Source organism: Onychomys torridus, chromosome 23 (assembly GCF_903995425.1).
Source record: "Onychomys torridus chromosome 23, mOncTor1.1, whole genome shotgun sequence".
NCBI lineage: Eukaryota > Metazoa > Chordata > Mammalia > Rodentia > Cricetidae > Onychomys > Onychomys torridus.
The window spans coordinates 2,371,651-2,393,502 of NC_050465.1; the positions used below are offsets into that span (position 1 = coordinate 2,371,651).

Below are 21,852 nucleotides of genomic sequence, written 5' to 3' on the forward strand. Positions count from 1 at the left end.
TTTTAGATGTGCTCTGAACTTGAAATCATATACTTTAACTAAAAAGCAGAACAGTAAAACAAAATTGAGAATAGGCAAAGATTTGCTTCAAATTTAAATAAATAAAATTGCCTTTGGTTCACTACCCCTTCTGCCAGTCTTAAAATCAAATGCCAAATGAGAGGGATGGTATTTATTCTGAGGCTGTGGAAAGCAGCTGGGCCCAGGCAGAATACCACCAGTTCATGTAATTGGATGCTCGTGGTTTATAGTGTAAAAGGATTTATAGGTTTTTCCACTGATTTAAGTTAATCTTTCCTAAACAAATGTTATCTACTTTCGTTCTACTGCATGGCCTAATCTGAATATTTGTCCAAAAATAGTATGTGATGCTTTTTTTGTCAGCTTCTCACTTCACCTTTGTACAGGTGACAGGCCTGCAGATGAGGCCCTTTACTTTCTGGTTTTAGGCTGTTTCTTCTCTCTAGTTTAAGTAGGTTCACACTGAGAAGTAGTTAGCAGCAGGTCTGTGCAGAAGGAACCTTGATTGTTCAAAGCTGAGCACTGTTCTTGAGTTCCTGGCCTAACTTCCCAGGATGTTGTAATGGATAACTATAACTTTTTTTTTCTTTTTTTTTTTTTTTAACAGTGGAAGAGACCATAGAGGTGAACTTATAGGAGAGAAATTTGACACAAAATTTTTCAGTTAACATATTATGTTCTTATAGGTGATTCTGTTATTAGTATTGTTATTATTATTACAGTGACCTTGTCATGTGTTCTCAAGTTCTACTCAGTTCCTTTTCTCTTTCCCACTGGAAACCAAGGACTCATATTTACTTCCAAGTTCAAGGCTTGCTATTACCTTAGGGGAAAGGCATCTCTGACACTTCACATTCTTTTCTCTGAATCATAGTCTCTTCCTTGGACAAACATACTTATATTCTGACTTGTACTTGAAAAGTGTGTTGTGAAGTAAAGTGTGGTTACATGGGTACTAGATTCTAGAGTTTGCCCATAAAATGAGCATGTACAAGAAGGTGCTATGGTAAGAGTCAAGACTAGCCATCTCTCAATAGGTTCTGTAGAAGCAACATTTCTCACATTAGAAAGGATGATTTTTGTTTTTGTAGCATTCCAATTGGAGCAGTTTGATTAAATCAGCATTCCTTGTATATGAAAAACAATGATTTTTAAGCATGAAAATCTCACTTAATGGAGTAAGGAATTCATTCCATAAGGTATCTATGAACTGAGCAGAGTTCAAACCTCTCATCTACTCTGTGTATGGGTGTTCACCCTTACTGGCTGGAATGATAGGGAGGACTATAGCATTTTGAAAAATTTGTTGCTAGCTTTTATTTTTTGTAAGTGCCCAGTCTTGAGTTCCTCTAAGTTTAAATCTTCCCCTCTAAGGGACAGAACCCGAGACACATGTTTCAGCTATATAAAAAGTTTTGAATCAGGGGCTGGAGAGATGGCTCAGGAGTAAAGAGCCTGTGGTCCTCTTGCAGAGGACCCGAGTTTAGTTCCTGGTGACTACATCACAACCACCTGTAATTCCAGCACCAGGGAATTACACTTAGGCTTTGTGAACACTACGGTTAGATGCACATAGTAGTACCACACCCTATACTTAATTTAAAAATAATAAATATAAATCTATAAATCAAACTAATAATCCATTAAGCAAAAATGTATTTCATGGGCCTAAGAGCATTGCTGCCCTTCCAGAGGACAAATGGTTGGATCCCAGCATAAGCCCCTGTAACTCTAGCTCCAAGGGATCTGTCTCCTTTTCCTGGCCTTGGTGAATATCTACATGCACATGCATATGCACCTTCACATGTACATAAATAAAAATAACCTTAAAAGTATATTTTGCCGGGCGGTGGTGGCGCACGCCTTTAATCCCAGCACTCGGGAGGCAGAGCCAGGCTGATCTCTGTGAGTTCAAGGCCAGCCTGTCTACAAAGCGAGTCCCAGGAAAGGCACAAAGCTACACAGAGAAACCCTGTCTCGAAAAACAAAACAAAACAAAACAAACAAAACAAACAAACAAACAAAAAGTATATTTTATGACAAATATGCCTCTATGTTCCCATGTTTGTTTGTGTGTAGAACTTACATTCCTTGGAGCTTCAGGCTGATTGAAATACAGAGTGTTCACCTGCATTCTGCCCTCTTTCTTTCTCAAGCCTGAGTCCTTGTCTCCTCTTGGTTCCTTTTCATCTGCATCTATGGCTATCTTATCCTATAGGTCTGGGCACTATACTCATGGTTTTTTTTTGTAAGCAATACTGCCCCTTGACTTGCATAAAGTGGGGGAGTGCCATCTAGATGCTTGGGCCAATTTCAGGGGCTCATTCCTGTGGCTCTGGAATTCCTAGTCAGATGAGAAAGGCTGAGGAGCATGGTGCGGTTCCGACAAATTAGATTCATATTCTTTGCAAGTGTTGTGTCTGTATGTGTCAGTTTGGTTTGTTCAAGAAAAGCTGGGAAGCAAAAGCAAAATGTGTAGTGATGTTTCAGAGGTTCTCAGTTGTTTTCCTACTTGAAAGGGTTTTCCTCTCTTGTCTAAATAGAAAGTTTCAGAGAGATGAAGTATTAGGACTGTTTTTTTTCTTATGCCTCATTTGTTCTTTTATCTAGAATCTAATGGAGTAGTTACATTCTTTCAGAAAGATAAAAGCTACTAAATTTACCTTGTCGGAAGATTGGCTATAAAAGCTGTTCATCAAAGCCCAATTGTAGGTGAATATAAACAATTTTGGTGTGTTTTTCTTTTTCTTTTTCTTTTTTTTTTTTGAGCTGAGGATTGAACCCAGGGCCTTGCACTTGCTAGGCAAGTGCTCTACCACTGAGCTAAATCCCCAACCCATAAATAGTTTGGGATATTGTAGTTAGTACTACATTCTTGTTTTGGGGCTCTATTGGTCAGCTTTGGTTTTCAGAGATGTTATCAAAAGAAATTGACAAGGACAATAGTAGAATTCAGTAGTGTGGATTTCTGGATTTCTGGCTAAGTGTAGTTCATGTCCATATCAAGAACAGACTTCTAAGAACTGCAAAATCCTTCAAGTAGACTAGAGAATGGGATGTTGGGGCTTGAATGTAAGTTAGAAGAGGGAATGAGAAGAGTCTCTGACCTGACCATAGGAAATAGAAAGATTTCCTTATTTGTAATATGAAGAGTTGATTAAATATTACCTACTTATCACAACTTCAGAATTCTAAGGCATTTGGAGAGAAAAAAAGGAGATTCGATTAAATTAGTTAGGTTTATTATTACTCTAAAAATGATTACTTAGTATTATTTGCCACGTGAAAACATCCCCACCTAAGCTAGTGGGCTAAGACTTTCTCATCAGGTATAAAAGCATATTTTGTGTTGAGGGAACCGACTTGGAGTCATTATAATTTCTATAGAAAGCAGGGTTTTTTTTTCTTATGGCAGATCCCAAATGTATGGAATGAGTCACATTGCCCGTATCTTGGAATTCTTGGCAAAAGTAAAATACAAAGTGAAAATAAAACCAAATACCTTTTAAGAAAACTAAGATAAATGATAGTATTACAATATCTTTTTATCCTATTTGAGTTGAGATAAAGAAGAAAAATGGAACAGCTTTTTGTTGTTGTTTTTAACTAACTAGAATTTTATAGTACTTAGTTATTTTGAATGTTAAATCTTATCAGTATAGCATGTCTCTATTATAAAAAGTGACTCTCCAGACACTTTTGCTGTCAGCTCCTGTAAGCAAAGCCAACATTTAACTTCTCTTTTATTCTCTGGAAAGGAACACATAAATATGACCTGGAAGAGTAAAGAAGAGTACATATTTGTTGATGAGATATTTTTCTCTAGTCCTCTGACCTTCCAAAGCTTGTTTCTCCTTAGCTGTTTCTTGTATTGAAGTGGTTTTGCAGAGCAATCGGGTCTATCGAGAAGACTCTGGCACCCATTAGGCTTTGAAGTAGATGGCTGGGAGGCGGGGTGGTCCATGGGCACCATCGCACTTTACAGTGGGATTTCTGGCAGCGAGACAGAAGGCTTAAGGTGTCGGTGCTTCATGTGCACGGTCTGGAGCAGTGCTCTCCACCTTGCTAATGCTGCGACCCTTTAATACACTTCCTTTATGGCCCCAACCTTAAAGTTATTTTGTTGTTACTTCATAGCTGTAATTTTGCTACTATTATGAATTATAATGTGAATATCTGATATGTAGACTATCTGATATGTGACTCCCATGGGGATATTGACTCACAAGTTGAGAACCACTGATCTAGAGCTTACTATGCTCCAAAGTCAGGAGCGAGGAGATTTGAAGATGCTTTATGAATTTTAAATTCTTAAAATTTTTTTTAGAATTTCATATATGAGTATTGTATTTAAATTATTTTCCCTCCCTGTCATCCAGCTCCTCCTGAGTCTCCTCACTACTCATCAAATTCCTAATCATATGAATTTGTGTTTATGTGTGTATATATGTGCATGAATATACTCACATTTATGTACATATAAATATATAAATACAATCTGCTGAGTCAATTTGGTGTTGCCTATATGTATGTGTTTATGTGTTTAGCATATTGGGTAACCCATTAGGAGCTTCATCGGAGGGGAAGACTGATTCTCCTTTTCCCAGAAGTCATTAATTGTCTTTAGCTCTTCATCTAGGGGTGGGGTCTTGTGAGATTTCCCTCGTCCACTTTGGCATGTCAACTGGAGTCATTATTGTGCAGCTTTTATTTATGTAACTACATTGTTGAGATTTTATTGTGCAGCTTCTTATCACAATATAGAAGACACAATCATGCAGCAGACATCTTGACCCTTTGACCTTTACAGTCTTTCTGTTCCCTCTTCTACCATGTTCCTTGAGCCGTAGGTGTAGGGCTTGTGCTGTAGACGTGTCTTTTGAGGCTGGACCCCACCTCCCCGAGTCAGTTATTCCCTGCCTTTTGAACAGTTGTGAATTTCTGCAATGGTCTCTGCTGCAGAAAGAAGCTTCAATGATGAGAGATGAGAGCTGCACTTATATGTGGGTAGAAGGAGAAATGTTTAGAATGCAGTTAGAAAATATACTGGTTTAGGAATATAGCAGTAGTAGGCTCTCTAGGGTCTATGGCCTCACCAGCCACCAATAGTTGGCTGGATTTACAGTATCAAGAATAAATTCCTTTCTATTGAGTGGGCTTTAAGTTATCTTGCAGTTCTGGTCAGTATTGTGGTTCATAGACGTTACAGTTGGGTTGGAGTATCAATTTTGCTTTTATCCCTAGCACCATCTAGTACTATGAAAGCTGGTTCTCAGGAAGGAGGCTTCCAGGTCAGATCCACAGCTCTCTTCCTCCAAGTCCTGTACTCGAAGTACGTGGTGTCTTCAGCAATAGGGATTGAACTTCAGTTCTGGGAGCTGACTTAGGACAACAGCTGTAGCACATGTTATTTCGAGAGTCTTTTGGACCCCTTGACCAACTTGAAAGGAGGGTTCCTGTGCCTGGCACAGGGGGTTTTAAAGGCCTTGTGGAATCATGTTATTTTTATGTTTACTTAAAATTACATATAGGTATAAGTGTTTACGTATATATCTGTTAAATTAATCTCAAGCTCTTGCTCTTTCCTTCTCTCTTTCTTTCTGTGGGGGTTTTTCTTTTTCCAATCTAAAGCTAAAAAGGATAACATCATCTTTCTTGTTTTAGTAATCAAAGTCTACAGTCTTTTTTTTTTTTTTTTTTTTGAGACAGAATTTCTCTGTGTAACAGCTCTAACTGTCCTGGAACTCCTTCTGTAGACCAGGCTGGCTTCAAACTCACAGAGATCTGCCTGCCTCTGTCTCCCAAGTGCTGAGATTAAAGGCATGCGCCACCATACCTGGCCCATCTTCGTTTGTTTTCTTTACATGCTTTTCTTTGTTTTTGTCTGCCTTTAGTAGGTCTCTGCTAGTCTATTCTCAGATTTGCATTGCCGTTGCTTTTTATCAGAAGAGACTTAGTTCTCTTTAGATTTTTTTGAGGCTGTGGAGTAGTGTTCTTGTTAAGCTAGTAGACAGGTTTAGAGTTTAAACACTTTGAAGGAAATCAGTTGTGATTCCAGGTAAGTTGACTGTTCCTTTATTTCTCCTTCCAATATAGGATGGTGATCGGGACATTTTTATTGATGGAGTTGTTGCTCGAAATAGAGCCCTAAATGGGGACCTTGTGGTTGTAAAACTGCTTCCTGAAGACCAGTGGAAGGTGAGTTTAAATTTCCTTTTAGGCATTGTGTGTGTGTGTGTGTGTGTGTGTGTGTGTGTGTGTGTGTGTGTGTTTGTGTTGTGGGCCACAGGTAAAACTGAGTGTTGCTTCTGAATCATACTACTGAATGGGATTTGAAGCATCTTGTTCCCTCTCCAGTCCATCTACCTTGTCAGATCCTTGCATGGATTTCTGATATTCTTTTGGATAAGAAAAATGCTTATAGGGTCTTAAGCTTGAGATCATTCATTACTTTCCAACACCCTATGCTGCGAGAGCTGGGACAACAAATCCACAGAAATGATAGTATTCTTTATCAGTTTCTGCTGCCTGTACCGAAACACACTGCAATATATATTTAGTGCTGAGATGAAAGGCATATACCAACAGGCCTGCATCTAGAGGTCTGATTTTGTAAATTCCCATGCTGCTAGAGCTATTTGAGCAAGAAAGTTTGGCAAAATAGGTAGCGTCCCTAAAGTTAGTACAGTTTAGACTTCATGGACAAAACTGCTTTTCTTTTACAGTTAGTATGCAAAAGTGGAAGAAATCAAACCAGAACTCGTTCTGGCTATTGTTTGAATGTTGGACTGTATTGGGGACAAGTCTCGTGTTACAGATAGCTATTATGGAGAGAAGTTGGCATGTTAAAGTAGAGCAGATAGGAATTGGAGACAGGTTTGAGGAACAGGACAAGGAAAAGAGAGGAGCCACAGACACTTGTTAAGTTTTGTGTTTAAGCAAAGTGAGTGTGATGTCATTAGCTGAAATGAGGAAGAGCATGTTTTTCTGTAAAGTCACTAGTTTTGCTTCATCTTATTAATATTTTCCTTTTGGATATATTATTGAAAAAAACTTCAGTACCCTAGATGGTCTCACTTACTAGTAAACCCCACTAAACATTTAAAGAAGAAATAGTCCTTGTCTTATACAAGGAGTGACCCTTTTCCCTTCATTCTATGAGGCCACCATTATGAAATACCAGAATAGGAAACAACGTAAGAGATCTACAGATGAATACTTCTTATAAACACAGCTGAGCAAGCATCTAACAAAATATTAGCAAAGAGACTCTAGGAACATGTACATAAGAATAGAATGTGAGTATGTGGCACTTATCCTAGATTGCAAAGTTGACTTAATGTTTAAAAGCAGTCATTGTAGCTCATCATTTCAAACTAAATTCGACACTGTATTTTAATCAAGTATCAGTCAGTAGACATAGAAAACATATTTGACAAAATTCCACAACTATTCATGATAAAACTTTGGAGCAAACCAGGAATAGTGGTCATGTCATGACCCAAGAACATGTAGAAGATGTTAGAACAGTGTCAGTCTCACTGGTGAAAGGCTGTGCCCTCAAAATTGAGGAAGAAGTAGGATTGCCTTGTAATGTAGTTGTGTAGGACAGAGTTTCACTGTGTAGTTCAGACTAGCACTGAACTCAGGACCCTCCTGCCCAAGCCTCCTGAGTACTAGAACAGTGAGTACTGGGGTAGGCTTCTGCCACCTAGTCTCCTGAGTACTAGAATAGTGAGTACTGGGGTAGGCATCTGCCACCAAGCCTGCCTTTTCGCCATTGTTTTGGAGATTCAAGCCAGTACAAAAAGGAACTAGGAAATAAATTGTTTTATTATCTTACTACGTGACTTTCTATGTAGAAAGTCCTAATGAATCTATTGAAAATGGTACTAGAAGAAGTGAGTTATCAAGGTTGAAGGATAGAAGGTTTATATAAAAAATCATTTGTACTTCTACATACTGGCAGTGAAAAGCAGGAAATTAAAAAATTTCTGAAAATGCCATTTACAATTAGGATAAAAATATGACATTGTTAGGGAGAAACTTGACCAAAATATAAACAGTGTATACTAAAACTATAAAGCATTAGTGAGAGAAGTTAAGAACTCAGTAAATGGTTAGAAATATTATGTTTATGAAATAAAAGAGTCAATATTGTTAAGATTCCAGTTCTACTCAAATAGATGAAGATCAGACTGATCTGGTGCACTGCACCCTCCAATATCAGCAGCCTCTTTATGGAGCTCATAGGCAGTTTCAGATTTGTGCAGAAGAGCCAAACAAAGAACAAGACTGGAGGACACAGCACCATCTGCTTTTGAGACCGTCGCTAAGCTCCTATAACCAAGGCAGATGTGCTCGTAGCATTAAAGTGGACACGGAGAGAAGTGGAACAAACTGGAGAACCCAGAAATAGACTCACACTGTTTGGCTGTTTCTCTAGGTATTGCTAAGGTAACTTCTGTGCTAGTTTTATAGATACATACAAATAAATTAATTTTGCCCCTTAGTATATACAGGGATTAGAATAGGCACAGTGGTGCTTTGGGAAGCTGAGGCAGGAGTATTGGAGGTTGGAGGCCTGACTAGGCTACATAGTGAGTTCAAGGCCAACCTGTCATAGGATGGAAATGTGAACACCAAGGGCTAAGGAAGGAGCCCAACTGTAAGGAGTGTATCTGTAGTTGGCTCTAGGTCCAGTTTGAACCATAGCCAAAAGAGGAACCAGTAAATAGAAGGAAATAGTGGCTTGAAGTGAATCAGATCCCAGTGTTTGTGTAAAAATACGAAATTTTCTATAAGAAAAATGGGGGTTGGAGATTTAGCTCAGTGGTAGCGCAAGGCCCGGGGTTCGATCCTCAGCTCAAAAAAAAAAAAAAAAAAAGAAAAATGAGTAAAAAAATTTTAGATTTCCAAATTTAGACATCAGATTTGGCTAATATATATATGTGTGTGTGTGTATATATATATATATATATGGTTTCTCCGCGTAGTTTTGGCACCTGTCCTGGATCTTGCTCTGTAGACCAGGCTGGCCTCGAACTCACAGAGATCCACCTGACTCTGCCTCCTGAGTGCTGGGATTAAAGGCGTGTGCCACTGCCGCTTGGCTCCAATATTTCTTAAGTATAACCAAATAAATTAAAATGTATAAGAAAAAAGTCAATACATTTGATTTTATCAAAATCATACACTTTGCTCTTCAGTAGCCACTGTTTTGAAAATAAAAAGATGGGTCACAGATAAGGGGAAAGGTTGCGGAAAAACTATCTTAACTATGGGCTTTTATTTAAAATATAAAGAAATTAATTCAACAATAGCCCAGTTACAAAATGCACTAAAATTTGAACAGTTTTAGTAAAGATATGGCAAATATGGGAAAAGATGTTCAACATTAGTCATTAAGGAAATACGAAGTAAAATCACAAGATACTACAGATCCATTAGAATAGCTAAAGTTAAAAAGATTGGCCATGTGTTGGTGTGGGTATTATATAATAGTAGTGTTGATGGCGGAAAATGCACAATCACTTTGGAAAGGAGTTTGGTAGTTTCTTAAAAAGTTCAGCATATGACTAACATATGATCCAGCCATTGCATTCTTGGTTGTTTACCTCAGTGAAATGAAATTATTGCCACATTAAGTCTTATAAATAAATAAAGTTTTATACACAAATGTTCAGATTTAACTACAAAGTGGAAACAAATATGCATTATTTTGAGTGAGTGAACCTATTTTGGTATGTCCATTCAGTGGAATACAATTCATCAGTTAAAAAAAAAAAAAAAGAAAATGACTTATGTGTACCACAAGATAAATAGATCTCATAATTATTATGAAAGAAGATAGACAAAAAGAATACTCTGTGATTTGATTTGTTTAACAATCTATGAATGCAAAATAATTAATAGTGACAAAAGGTAGACCAGTGGTTACTTAGGGTGGGAGTAGGAGAGCTGCATGTGTTTATTAGTTTTTGTGGGATTGTTGCTAATTGCATGCATATTTCAGGACTCACCACTTTGTACTTTTAGTATACATAGTTTATTTTATGTTAGCTTTCCCTCAACAATGTTGTAAACATAGTGAAAATAAAGATGTTTGCATAAATGATTTTGGAATTTCACAAAGAGGTAGAAATTAGATGTGTATTTTTTGGGAGTCACCAGCATATACATAGTGTTTACAGCAAAATTGGTGGGTGTGTTATCTAGAGTCACAGTTAAAGAAAGAGAGAACCCTGAATACTAAGTTCTTGTGTGAGCTGCTGTTTAGAGGTTAGGTGAGGACATTGTAGAGAGGCCCACATCTCTGTTGTATAGGGACAAAATTATGATGGCCAGGTTATGCCTGGTGTAGATAAGGGGCTGATGCAATTTGAGGATGTAGGGACAGATGAACGGTGAAATGGAGTCAACAAACTCAGTGTCTGGTAGTTCATATGACCTGTTCAAAGGAGAGGGTGTCCTTTCGTTGTCTGGGGCTTTTGAGAGTCTTTTTGTGTAGTCAGATTGACTTCAGAGTTGCCATCCTGCCGCAGCCTTCTGAGTCTCAGGATTATAGTCATGTGCTTTTGGATGTGTCTTGTTTGTTTCTGCTAATCTCTCTTGGCTGGCTGACAGGATGGAGATTAGTAGAAAAAGTCAGCAAGAAAGAAGACAGTATAAGTGGTATTTGTGCTCTGGACTATAAGGAGCAGCTGACCCCAAAGAGGACAGAACCAGAGACATTTGTTGCGAGGGCCTACCTAGTGTAGGCTGAAATATGCCTTGTGTTCTTTCACTGTGGGGTGGCCTTGTGTAAAAACAAGGCAGCAACAAAACTCTGAAAATGAAGTAGGTTCTTCATGTCCTCAGCTGCTGCTTCTCTCTGAATCGCTACCAGTCCATATTGTGGAAGGAAATACTCCAGGGATTGAATGAGCTGAGGCATCTTACAAGTTACAAGAGAAAGAGTCCCTGAACCTTGAGTACTCAGTGCTAGCTTCATTCATTGAATTAGCATGCACCTCTGTCTTACAAGGGCCTGAGGCTCTGGAGTCCCTAGTGGTTTTGCCTGGATGGTGGGATAGGTATCTTGGCAAGAGGCAAAGCAGCCACTGCCCTTTGTGGGACTGAGCAACTTTAGAAGTTAGAGGCAGCCAGGTAGGAGACTGACTATAAAGTCTCAGCAGCCCACTTAGCATTCAGGAGTCTGGAGAGCAGATAGGCTTTCAAAGCTGAGAACAATTATCTCTTGTCCTTGAGAAAGATGGATGTGAGAATGCCAGGCCTTAGCCTAGGCTAGTCTTTAGCCTGCAAATTATTTGTCTCAGGATTTTGAAAATAAAAATTCTTATTCAGTAGCACCTCCTCAGTGGAGCCCCAAATTGTACATTTCTAACATGCTCCCTTGTTGATTCTTTTGTTTGGGGAGCTATTCCTTGAGTAAAAAGCTTAGTGGAGCAGGAGGGGAAGTGAAAGAAGCAGATGGGGTTATTGGACCTGGAGCTCTGTTTGGTAGGAAGGTCAGCAGGCGTGGCTGGGTCACTTGAGTCCCAGGCTAGATCTTCTGCCCTCTGTCATAGATTGACAGGGACAGTCATAGGCTTTGCTGACAAGGAGCCTCCCCTTCTTGGAATTGTTAACTAGGGCTGGTGTAGGGTCATACGGCTACCACTGATGCGGGGCTGTTTTGATGTGCACGTGCACTTCTTTAGCTTTTAGAAGATTTGAGATTTGGAGGTCACCCTGGTTGCTTATTCTTGTGTCTGTGGAGCTCCCAAGCATCTTCACAGACTCTTGACAAAGACTTTGGCTCTCGTCAAATCATTAGTTATATCATATACCATTAGGTATATCTCTTAGTTAGGCCTTTTAGCTGGAGTATTTCACAGCTTCTCAGTTTGAAGGGCGTGGAAGTCTATTTGCTCTGACCTACCTGTGACAGTTGTTGGTGACAGAATCAAACTAGAGAGAAGATAATATTCAGATTGTCATCAGAAATCCCAGACATATATAATATAATACAGGTACCTCAAAACATGCTGACCAGTTGTCTTACAGGTTTGTTAGTATAAAAACATGTTATCAAAGGCATCTCTAGTCAGTGGTGTAAGCGAATGTGAATTAATTGGATTATTTGTTTTTGCTTCTTTATGCTTGTTGTGTTCACTCTCTTGGGTATGCAAACTGTAGTGCCTTTAGGGTTTTAGAGAAAAACAACAGTTCTTTTAGTTATAGTAGTAAATACTCAATTTATTTCACAGCATGCATTTTGGCAAAATAGATAGCTATAAAAGTATCAAGCTGTGAGGCAATAATAAAAATAATTTACTCTTATATAACAATTTTAATTTCAGAATTCTTTTACATTTTTAGTGTTTGTATATAATGGACATCTACTGAAGGATGTTTGAGGGACAAATGATCATTTCTTTACTTTGCCAGCTGGGACCTAAGATACTGTGAGAGTGTGTGGTTTGAACAGTTTTGAGCAGAGCCAGGGCTAGAATCAGGCTTTCTTGTCTTTTGTTTAATGCTGTTTTCCCTCAGGTATTCAAAGGGGTGGTGGTGGTGGGAACCATGCCCAAGCATTGATCCTGTTTCTTCTTGGAGCTGTACTGGATAACCAGTGGCTTCTCCCATTTGTCCTGCCCTGGGCTAGATCCTAGAGATATAAACAGAATAGGTCCTAGGTTTGCCCTTAGGGAGCTTGTGGGCTGGTTGGAAGGGTTTGGAAATAATTATGGTAAGGTTTACAGCATGGAAAGAAATACACATCATTATATAAGCAGCAAACACTCTGAGACAGTTGGGGAAGGTGGCATAAAGGTTACATTAGAATTCAGGTTTGAGGGATGAGAGCTTTTGTTTTGTTTTATTTCAGGATGAGAATGATTTGTCAGGAGAGGGTTATGGAAATATGAGGTTTCAGAGAAAAACATGTGGGGTGAACTGTTGTCTAAATGCCGAAGTCTCTCTGCTGACTCTCCTAGACATGAGGAAGAACTGGGGGTTCTACCTGTTCTCAAGACTCTACCCTGTAAGGAAGACCAGTGCCCCTGAAAGCTCATATAGTCCCCAGATACTGCTTTGATGAGATGTGTCTGTTTGCTAGGCCAGGAGATGAGTTAATGGGTAACACGCTTGCTACACAAACCTGAAGACCTGAGTTTGGATCCTCAGCACTCACACAAAAGCCTGGTGCAGCAGTGCACATCTGTAACCCCCATGCCGTGCGGTGGTGGTGTGGTGTGGTGTGGTGTAGTGACAACAGAGACACAAATGTCAGGGGCTCGATGGCCAGCCTGCCTAGCTGAAAGGTCAAGCTCCAGCTTCAGCTAGAGAATCTGTCTCAAAAAGCAAGGTGGGGAGCTGGGTGTGGTAGGTGCACATGTTTAATCTTAGTACTTAGGAGGCAGAGGCAGGCAGATCTTTGTGAGTTCCAGGCCAGCCTGGTCTACAGAGTGAATTCCAAGAATAGTCAGGGCTGCACAGAGAAACATTGTCTCAAAAAACCAAAACAGCAACAGAATGATAATAAGGCAGAAAGGGCTAGAGGAAGGCAACTGACACTGACCTTTGTCGTCCACATGGGTACCTGCTGGCCGCTGCAGCCACATGGGTGCATCACACACACACCACACACGCACAAAAGATGAAAGATAAGACTGTGTAATAGTTTGAAGAATGAATTTTTTAAGCCAGAAAAGGATGAGAAGAGGTGGAAGAACCAAGACAGGAATCAAGATAGCAAACAAATATTTTCAGTGTGCGCGAACACACGTGGAAGAGTGATGGAGTGTATGTGAAGGTCAGTAGACAACCTTGGGTGTTGGTTCTTGCCTTTCTGCCTGTTGAGGCAGGGTCTCTTCACCACTTTGTAAGGTTGGCTGGTTGGCTGGCAAGCTTGTAGAGATTCTCTTGACGGACTTCCATCTTTCCGTAGAAGCTCCATGGAATTATAGATGCTTGCACTACTGAGACCGACTTTTAAATTTTGTTTACTTTAGTAATATGACTTCTGGGGACTTGAACTCAGATTATCAGGTTTGCATGGTAAGCACTTTTACCCACTGAGTCATCTTCCCGACTCTCTGTCCATCTTTTAAATTGTAATAACTTTATCCTGTTATTTTCCTTCTACTGTACTCCAGTGTAGTATACTCCAAAGAAACACATAGAAGCTTTGTGGCTAACTGATGACTGAATTTTTTTATGCTTGCTGTAGTAATAGGTACTTTATTCAGTATCTCAATATTCTTTAATGTGATGTTATCTCTAGCTCAGATTTTTGAATGAGAAAAATGGGGCTTAAGCATCTTAATATAATTAATGTTACTATAATTAAGGAGTAACAGTTGGATTCAGAGTTATGTTTCCCAATTTTATCATCTCATTGATATTTGTTAACCCAGGAATATCAATGAAGGAATTATTTGATCTGTATATAAATATTGTCTGGTATCATAGAATTAGCATAGAATTTGCCACTAAGATTAATGAAGATTACTTTGTCAGTTAGAATGTCTGGATCCCAGTGTTAGTGTCAGAAAATAGTTTAGGAAACATGACTTAGAACTCCAGTGGCTGCCTGTGAGGCCTAGGAAGTGTGGCAGCTTCTCTGGGTGTTGTGGAGGCAGGTGCCTGACAAGAGAGCTGACTGACAGAAGCCTAAACCAAGAGCTGTAGTGCATGGGACAGAGCAGGGTCAAAGGGTGACAGACCTAGGTGCTGCCCTGGCTCAGTGGCAGCAGATTTCAAAGGGCAAACAGGCAATTGTCATGTAGGAGTTAGTAGGTTCTCCTAGGGATTTCCCAAGATGTGGCTCTTACTACATACAGAGTCTTAGTGGCAGTCACTGGACTTGGAGCCCCAGGGAGTCACACACAAGGAACATGGTCTGAAGCAGAAGTTGAACTCTGAGAGGCAGAATTCTGGGCTTTTTGGTTACAGCAAAAGAGGCTTGGGGGCACAGGATTCGGCTGTGTGTCTTGGCTCTGAGAGATGGGTTGAAAAGGAAGCCCTTCCATGGGCTTGATTGGGAATTAAGGTGAGATGTAGCCATAGTAATCAGCTCAGAGAAAACTAGAGTAAAGGAGTCCGACAAGATCATAATCAAATTAGACTCTACTAGATAGAACAGTGTGAAACAGAAGTTGACTAGTGAATGAGAGAGATTTCAAGTGAAGTTTTCACTCACTGGGACTTAGCCTTTGTATACTTTCTTTTTTTTTTTTAAATCTCTCTCTCTCTTTTTTTTTTTTTTGGAGCTGAGGATCGAACTCAGGGCCTTGTGCTTGCTAGGTGAGCGCTATATCACTGAGCTAAATCCCTAACCCCTGCCTTTGTATACTTTTAACTGAATGCTAAAAAGTCTGAGAAGACAGGCTGGGGTCTACTTGATCCATGGGTACCTACTGGAAACCTTATGCTAGGGACCCATTCACTTAGTTATAATGAATCATCTCATATATGTTGATCCCTTACATTGGTGGTGAGAGGAAATCAGTTAGGTCCTGTGCTAGTTGGGTCTAGATGTCTCTCAAGACACTGTTGGGTCACCCAGGTTACCGTGCAGTAAAGTGTATGTTCCAGATAGCTATGGACAGTTATAGGCATTCTCCAACATGCCTGTTGTGTGCTTACTCAGCAGCCTTGCTTTTGTGCAGGGACAGTGATGCTTAAGCTGAGAGAGCGCAGGTGATTTTTTTTTTTTTTAAAGAAAAGATTGACTCAGAAGGAAGTAGCGAGTTTGAAAAAAGGAAGTGCTGATAGGAGTGCTGCTCTTGTTCTAAATTAAACAAATAGAAAAATCAAAGCGTACATTTAACCCCCAATTTTCAGTGGCTGTTCCAAACTTTCTTAGGGTCACAAGACATTGGCCTGGTACAGTAAATTGTTTCCTTTGACAATCAGCGTTTACTCCAAGCAATTGTTTGAAAGTTTTGTCTTCTAAGTTCTTCTTTAAATATGCACCCATCATGCTAGATTATATTTAATCCAATCTCTTACATAACCACTATCGTTTTGGATTGTTGTCAATTCCAATGGCATTAGAGGTTCTCAGAACTGTTTGCTCTCTTGGCCCGCATGGCAGCCCCAAGGACTTGGAAGGTACTTACTGATGGAGGAGGTTGGGAGTCTCCACCCAGAGTTGTACAGTGGTGAGGTGTATCTACTGCCACGGTCAGGTTTCCTGAGATTCTTATGTACACAACCTATTTTTAACAGTCGTCTTTTCTCCCTCAGTGTTGCCAACTCTGGGCTCAAATACTTCAAGTTCTTGCCTGTTTTAAACATGTCTCCAGATCTCTGTAATTCAGGTTGAAATGTCTGAAGTAAAGACTGTATCATTTAAGGATAGAGTAGCTTATTTGTGCTGGGAAACTCCCAATTAATATTTTAGGATTATATGTTAAAAACTAATTTCATTCCTCTTTAATTCCATGGAGATGGTTTGATGAAATCCATATTCATTGCAGTGAATGAGTTAATGTAGTCAAGATACAGCAAAATGGCATGGAAGTCTCCAGAGGTATCAGTATTTCTAGAAATGAGAACTATGAAACTATACTTTGGCCAGGATCACATAACTCAAATGTACTGTTTCTAGCTCTTTATTTTGCTACTGATGACATTTGTGCACAGAAGATATAAAATATTGGTGCCTTTGAATATCTGAATGCTAACTAGTCTATGTGATAGAGTTTATACTGTGGGATAGTGTGGTTTATATCTTACACTACATGCTCCTTGTCCAGCAAGATCCTCCAGTATTTTTGCTTTGTGTTATCTTTACTTCAGAGTCTAGGCTGGATGGAACTGTTGCCATATATTCCTCTTGCCATGTATTCCTATGGCAGAAGGAGACCAATATTTAAAACGCCTGGTCCAGAAATAGTGCAGAATGATTTACCTGGCTCTAAGCAACCAGAAAAGGACCAAGAGCTGGAGTCCTCCCAAGTGTATGTTATCAGAAATAGCAGGATCTATTTGCCAAATGGCATTTGTGGCTGTCATACTAGATTAATTATACTCATTATATGTTGCATGCTGAGTTGCCATTTGAAAAATATATGCCAGTGCTTGTGGGATGAGCTTCTACATCACTTACTGCAAACTCATCCTAATTAATGAAAACAGAATTCAGAAGTAGCTGAAAATGATCCAGATGGTCTTCAAGGTCACCCTTGGTTATGTAATCTTGCTTTAAAGTACCTTCTGTGATGCAAAGTAATTTTGGGGTTCTTTTTCAAGTTAAGTTAATGGTGCAGTGGTATAGTTTTTGTAAGTGGGAGGCTAAAGATGTTATATTTTAAAGAAATATACTGGGATTTATTTGGCAATATTTGTAAAGCGTAAGAGTTTATCACTAAGGGTAGTATTATGATATTACTACCTGCTACTATTATTGTTCAGATTCTCATTTTTTAAAAAAAATAAGTTTACCATATTTCATATCCAGTAATATTTTAGGACATATTTGTTACTGTCTTGGGAATTTAGGTAATATATATCAAAGCAGAAAGACTTTGTATAAAGACTTTCCCAAAGCTATTGAGAAAATGATGATAGGATTGGAGAGCCACATGTATTATATTGCTTTGAATCTTAAAATGTAAGAGAAGAGGAAAGGCTAATAGATAATTAAGTGGGGGATAGTCTGGAACCATGAAATGTTTTGCTGTATAAGAAAGTTCTGATATTAACGTATAAGCACTGGAAAGCCATAGAAGACTTTCCTGGAGAGGTTTCAGTCATATTTGCTTATTAAAATATTCTGGTCGGTAGGGTGGATGACCTAAGGGGAAGGATAAAAAGTGGGAGATTGACAGGAAAAGTTGTTCAGAGAGCTTTAGGGAGAGATGATAAACCACACGGGCACTGAGGAGTTGAAGGAGGAGATGAATTTAGACTTGTGTAAACCTGGTGATTGAATGTAGTAAGTGAGGTAGAAGGCAGAAGCTAGGATGAGACCTATACTTTATGCTTAGGTAATTGAGGGCATAGCAGCATCATTTGCTATGGTTGCATCTAGAAAAAGGAGCAGGCTCAGAGACTAGAGTAGGAAGAGTTCATTTGGCCTTGAGGTTGACATGCACAGGAACATGTAAGGTTGTAAAGTTAGAGGGAGGGTTTCTCTTAGGATTTAGAGCTAAAGTGTGAGATCTTGACTAGAGGTAGATGTTTGGTTGACCTCAGTAGCACTTAATTAAATGGGGGATTTTATGGAGAGATCAAAGAAAGATGGAACATAAGGAGTACTGAAGCATGTTTAATCTATAGAGGAAGAACTTGCAGTGCAGGAGAGTGAAAGGTGGGGCTAGAGACACATAGATAGAGCACACCAGGAGAGAATGTTGTGTAGGCAGAAGTTTCTCTCCTGCCTGCCTGTTCTCAAATGCCCAGCAGCCACCTCTTAAATAATTGACTCTGAGGCTTATATTACTTATAAGTGCTCATCCAGTAACTCAGGCTTATTACTAACTAGGTCTTACACCTAAATTAACCCATAATTTTTATCTATGTTTAGCCACATGGCTTGGTACCTTTTCTCAAAATGGCATTCTCATGTTGCTTTCTCTACGCCTGGCTGGTGACTCCTTGACTCCACCTCCTTCTTCCCAGCATTCTCAGTTTGAGTTTCCCACCTAACTTCCTGCCCAGCTACTGGCCAATCAGTGTTTTATTAAACCAGTTTGAGTGACACATCTTTACTGTGTACAGAGGATTGTTCCATAGCAATGTGGTGCTGGGAATGAAGACAGGGAACATCGGAAGGAGGAATAGTTGCCCTGTAGCTCACAGATGAAGAAAAGTCTTCCTGGGAAGTTAGTTTGGTTAATGTGGAACATCTATGATGTTGACTGTTGGAGCAGTTTGGTGGCGTAAGAAGGCAGGAGCCAAAGTCACATTTAATAAAGTTTGCCTAGAGTGTGCCAGGCCCTGGATTTGACCCCTAACCTCACATAAAATTGGCCATAGTGGCACAGTTTTGGACCTTGAGTTAAGAAGTGCATGGGAAGACCCAGAAAGACCAGTGATCTCAGAATAAGAGATGCATAGATGATGAGTACTGTTGTTTAAACTTGAGTTAAATAGAGTGTTTTCAGTTGAGATTCTCAGAGGCAGGGCTTGAGGTGAGGATTCTTGCTCAAGTAGCCTACATGAAAAACGTATGATTTCTATTAAATTACTTATAATTTAATTAGGGAAATTGCAACAGATTTAAAATTAGAGTTTGAGAACAGAGCACTGAGAACAGACTGATACAATGCTAGAAGCTGGGAGTGGCTAGTAAGAGAGTGGATGACTCAGTCCATAGGGCTGAAGGCAGACACAGGGACAAGCCAGAGAAATCCAGAAAAGCCTCCAGAAGTATAAATGCACCCAGGGCAGTTTGTAACACGGATCTTAAAAGGTCTTATTAATGGGCTGGAGAGATGGCTCAGAGGTTAAGAGCACCAACTGCTCTTCCAGAGGTCCTGAGTTCAATTCCCAACACCCACATGGTGGCTCACAACCATCTGTAATGAGATCTGGCACCCTCTTCTGCATACATAATAAATAATCTTTTTTTTTTTTTTAAAAAAAAGGTCTTATTAATAAAATAAAACCTGGAGCCAGGTTTTGGGATGAATGCTGAAAGATCAGAGAGACAGAACAAGTCACAGCTAAAACCTCACCTTGACAACTTCTCAGCCAATCCTGTTTCTTCAGACTGGAAGCCTCTGTGTCCTCATCCAGATGAATCTCAGCTGAACTTCTGCTCAAAAGCCTAGAAGCTTAACAGGGCCCTAGTTACTGGTTTTCATGCCTTATAAACCTTTCTACTTCCTGCCATCACTTCCTGGGATTAAAGGCATGTGTCACCATGCCTGGCTGTTTCCAGTATGGCTTTGAACTCAGATCCAGACAGATCTCTGCCTTTGGAATGCTAGGATGCTAGGATTAAAGGTGTATGTGCCACCATTTTCTGGCTCCTATGTCTGTCTAGTTGTCTAGTGGCTGTTCTATTCTCTGAACCCCAGATGAGTTTACTAGGATGTACAATATATTGGGGAGCACAATATCATCACAACAGTTGGGCAGGATAAGGCAGATAGCTCAATGAATGATTTTGGCGAACAGGAACTTTGTACAGGAGAAATTGACAAACTTCTGAAAAAGGCTGGCTAGCAAACATTTTAGACTATTGGCCAACCAGATCTATCACAACTTCTCTGTTGCTCTTATTCCCTAAAAATAGCAGTGAAAGACTATATGTAAATGAATAAGCTCAGCTGTGTTTCAACAAAGCTTTATAGAAATTATAGGATTTGGGTTATAAGCTGTAGTTTGCCAGCCTCTGTCCTAGAGGTTGTAATTATACCTCATGAAGGAGCTTGCTTCTGTCCTGTAAAGAACCTGGTGCACCTGGATACAGGTATCTTTTTATCTCTGAAAAATATGTAGACTATGCTAGAAAATACCTGACTACTTTGAATCTGTTCCCAAATCCACTAATTTAGTCTTGAAGTTCATGAGACTTTAGATTCTAAGTCAGAAAGTGTTAAGGAGTCTCTGTTTCTATAGGTTCTAGAAAATTAGTTGACTGGATTTTGTATTTTCTCTTTAATAATGTGAGAACATTGAGTTTAAAGTGTATTAAAAATTCTGGGGGCTGAGGAAATATTAATAGCTTACTTGGTAGAGTTCTTCCCTAGAGTGTACAAGTTTGATCCCTAACCTCACATAAAACTGGCCATGATGTCACAGGCTTACAATCTCAGAACTCACAATGCAAGGTAGGAGGATCAGAGGTTCGAAGTCATTCTTGGCTGCAGTACAAGTTTGATGCTAGCCTGAGCTACAGGAAACACAGTCACAAAAAAAAAAAAAAAAATCTGCATATAATTAATTTATTCCCTGTCTGTCTGTCTGTCTGTCTGCCTATCTATCTATCTATCTATCTATCTATCTATATCTATCATCTATCATCTATTTGTGTGTGTATGTATGTATGTATGTATGTATACACACATAAGTGCATGTGCCATGTTCTTTCCTTCCATCATGTGGGTTCCAGGGATTGAAATGAAATTAGGTCTTTAGCCTTGTTTGCAAGCATCTTTACCTTCTCAGCCATATTGATGGCCTGTTTTAGGTCCTTTTTGATCAGGCTAGAAGTGGATCTTACAGATGAAGTTCTTGGTTAGGTGTTTTGGAATAGAGACCACATGGTCTACCTTAGGTCTCTGACCTGGCTCTCTAGTCCTCAGGCCAGCTTTTCATTCTGTTTCCCTTCTGCTGTCCTTGGGCTCGGTTTTCACGCTTAAGGCCTTTGTCATTAACTTTAGCATTGGTAAGTTGAATTGATCTTTTCAGTGGTCATAAAAAGGACAAATACGTTTCTACTTGCCCCTCCCCCCCTTGTTTCTTTATTTGAAACAGGGTCTCATCTAGTCCAGACTGGTCTTGAACTCACTGTGTAGCTGAGTCTAGCCTTGAACTCCTGATCTTTACATCTCCACCTCCCAAGTTCTTGAATCACTGGCACTTACTATCATGCCTGTGTCCCCTATGACCTTTTAAAGCTAAACGGGGACTGATTGTGTCTGTAGACAAAGTGTCAGGGTACAGGATGTCCTGGCAGATAGTAGTCATCAACTAGAGGTTAGTGCTTCAGGCAAGTGGCTACAAATATGATGTGAATACAGTCAGGAATAAAAGAGATGTCTTAAAGGTTGGCACAGGGGGAGTGTGGTGAGCCATCATGCTACTTTGCCAGTGGACTTATGTTGAGAACTTACAGTGAACCAGACATGTGAATGATCTTAGAAATATGGTCATGAATACCAGCAC

General features: G+C 39.6%; 1 protein-coding gene across 3 annotated transcripts in view; it reads left to right on the top strand.

The window, feature by feature from the left end:
• The window catches only part of Dis3l2 (DIS3 like 3'-5' exoribonuclease 2), a 328,899-nt gene that overhangs the window by 45,527 nt on the left and 261,520 nt on the right, over positions 1–21,852 (top strand). For all 3 annotated transcript variants that reach the window (XM_036173185.1, XM_036173187.1, XM_036173186.1), the window contains exon 5: positions 6,118–6,219. In XM_036173185.1, coding sequence (XP_036029078.1) covers positions 6,118–6,219 — 102 coding nt within the window. The remainder of the gene's footprint in view (positions 1–6,117; positions 6,220–21,852) is intronic.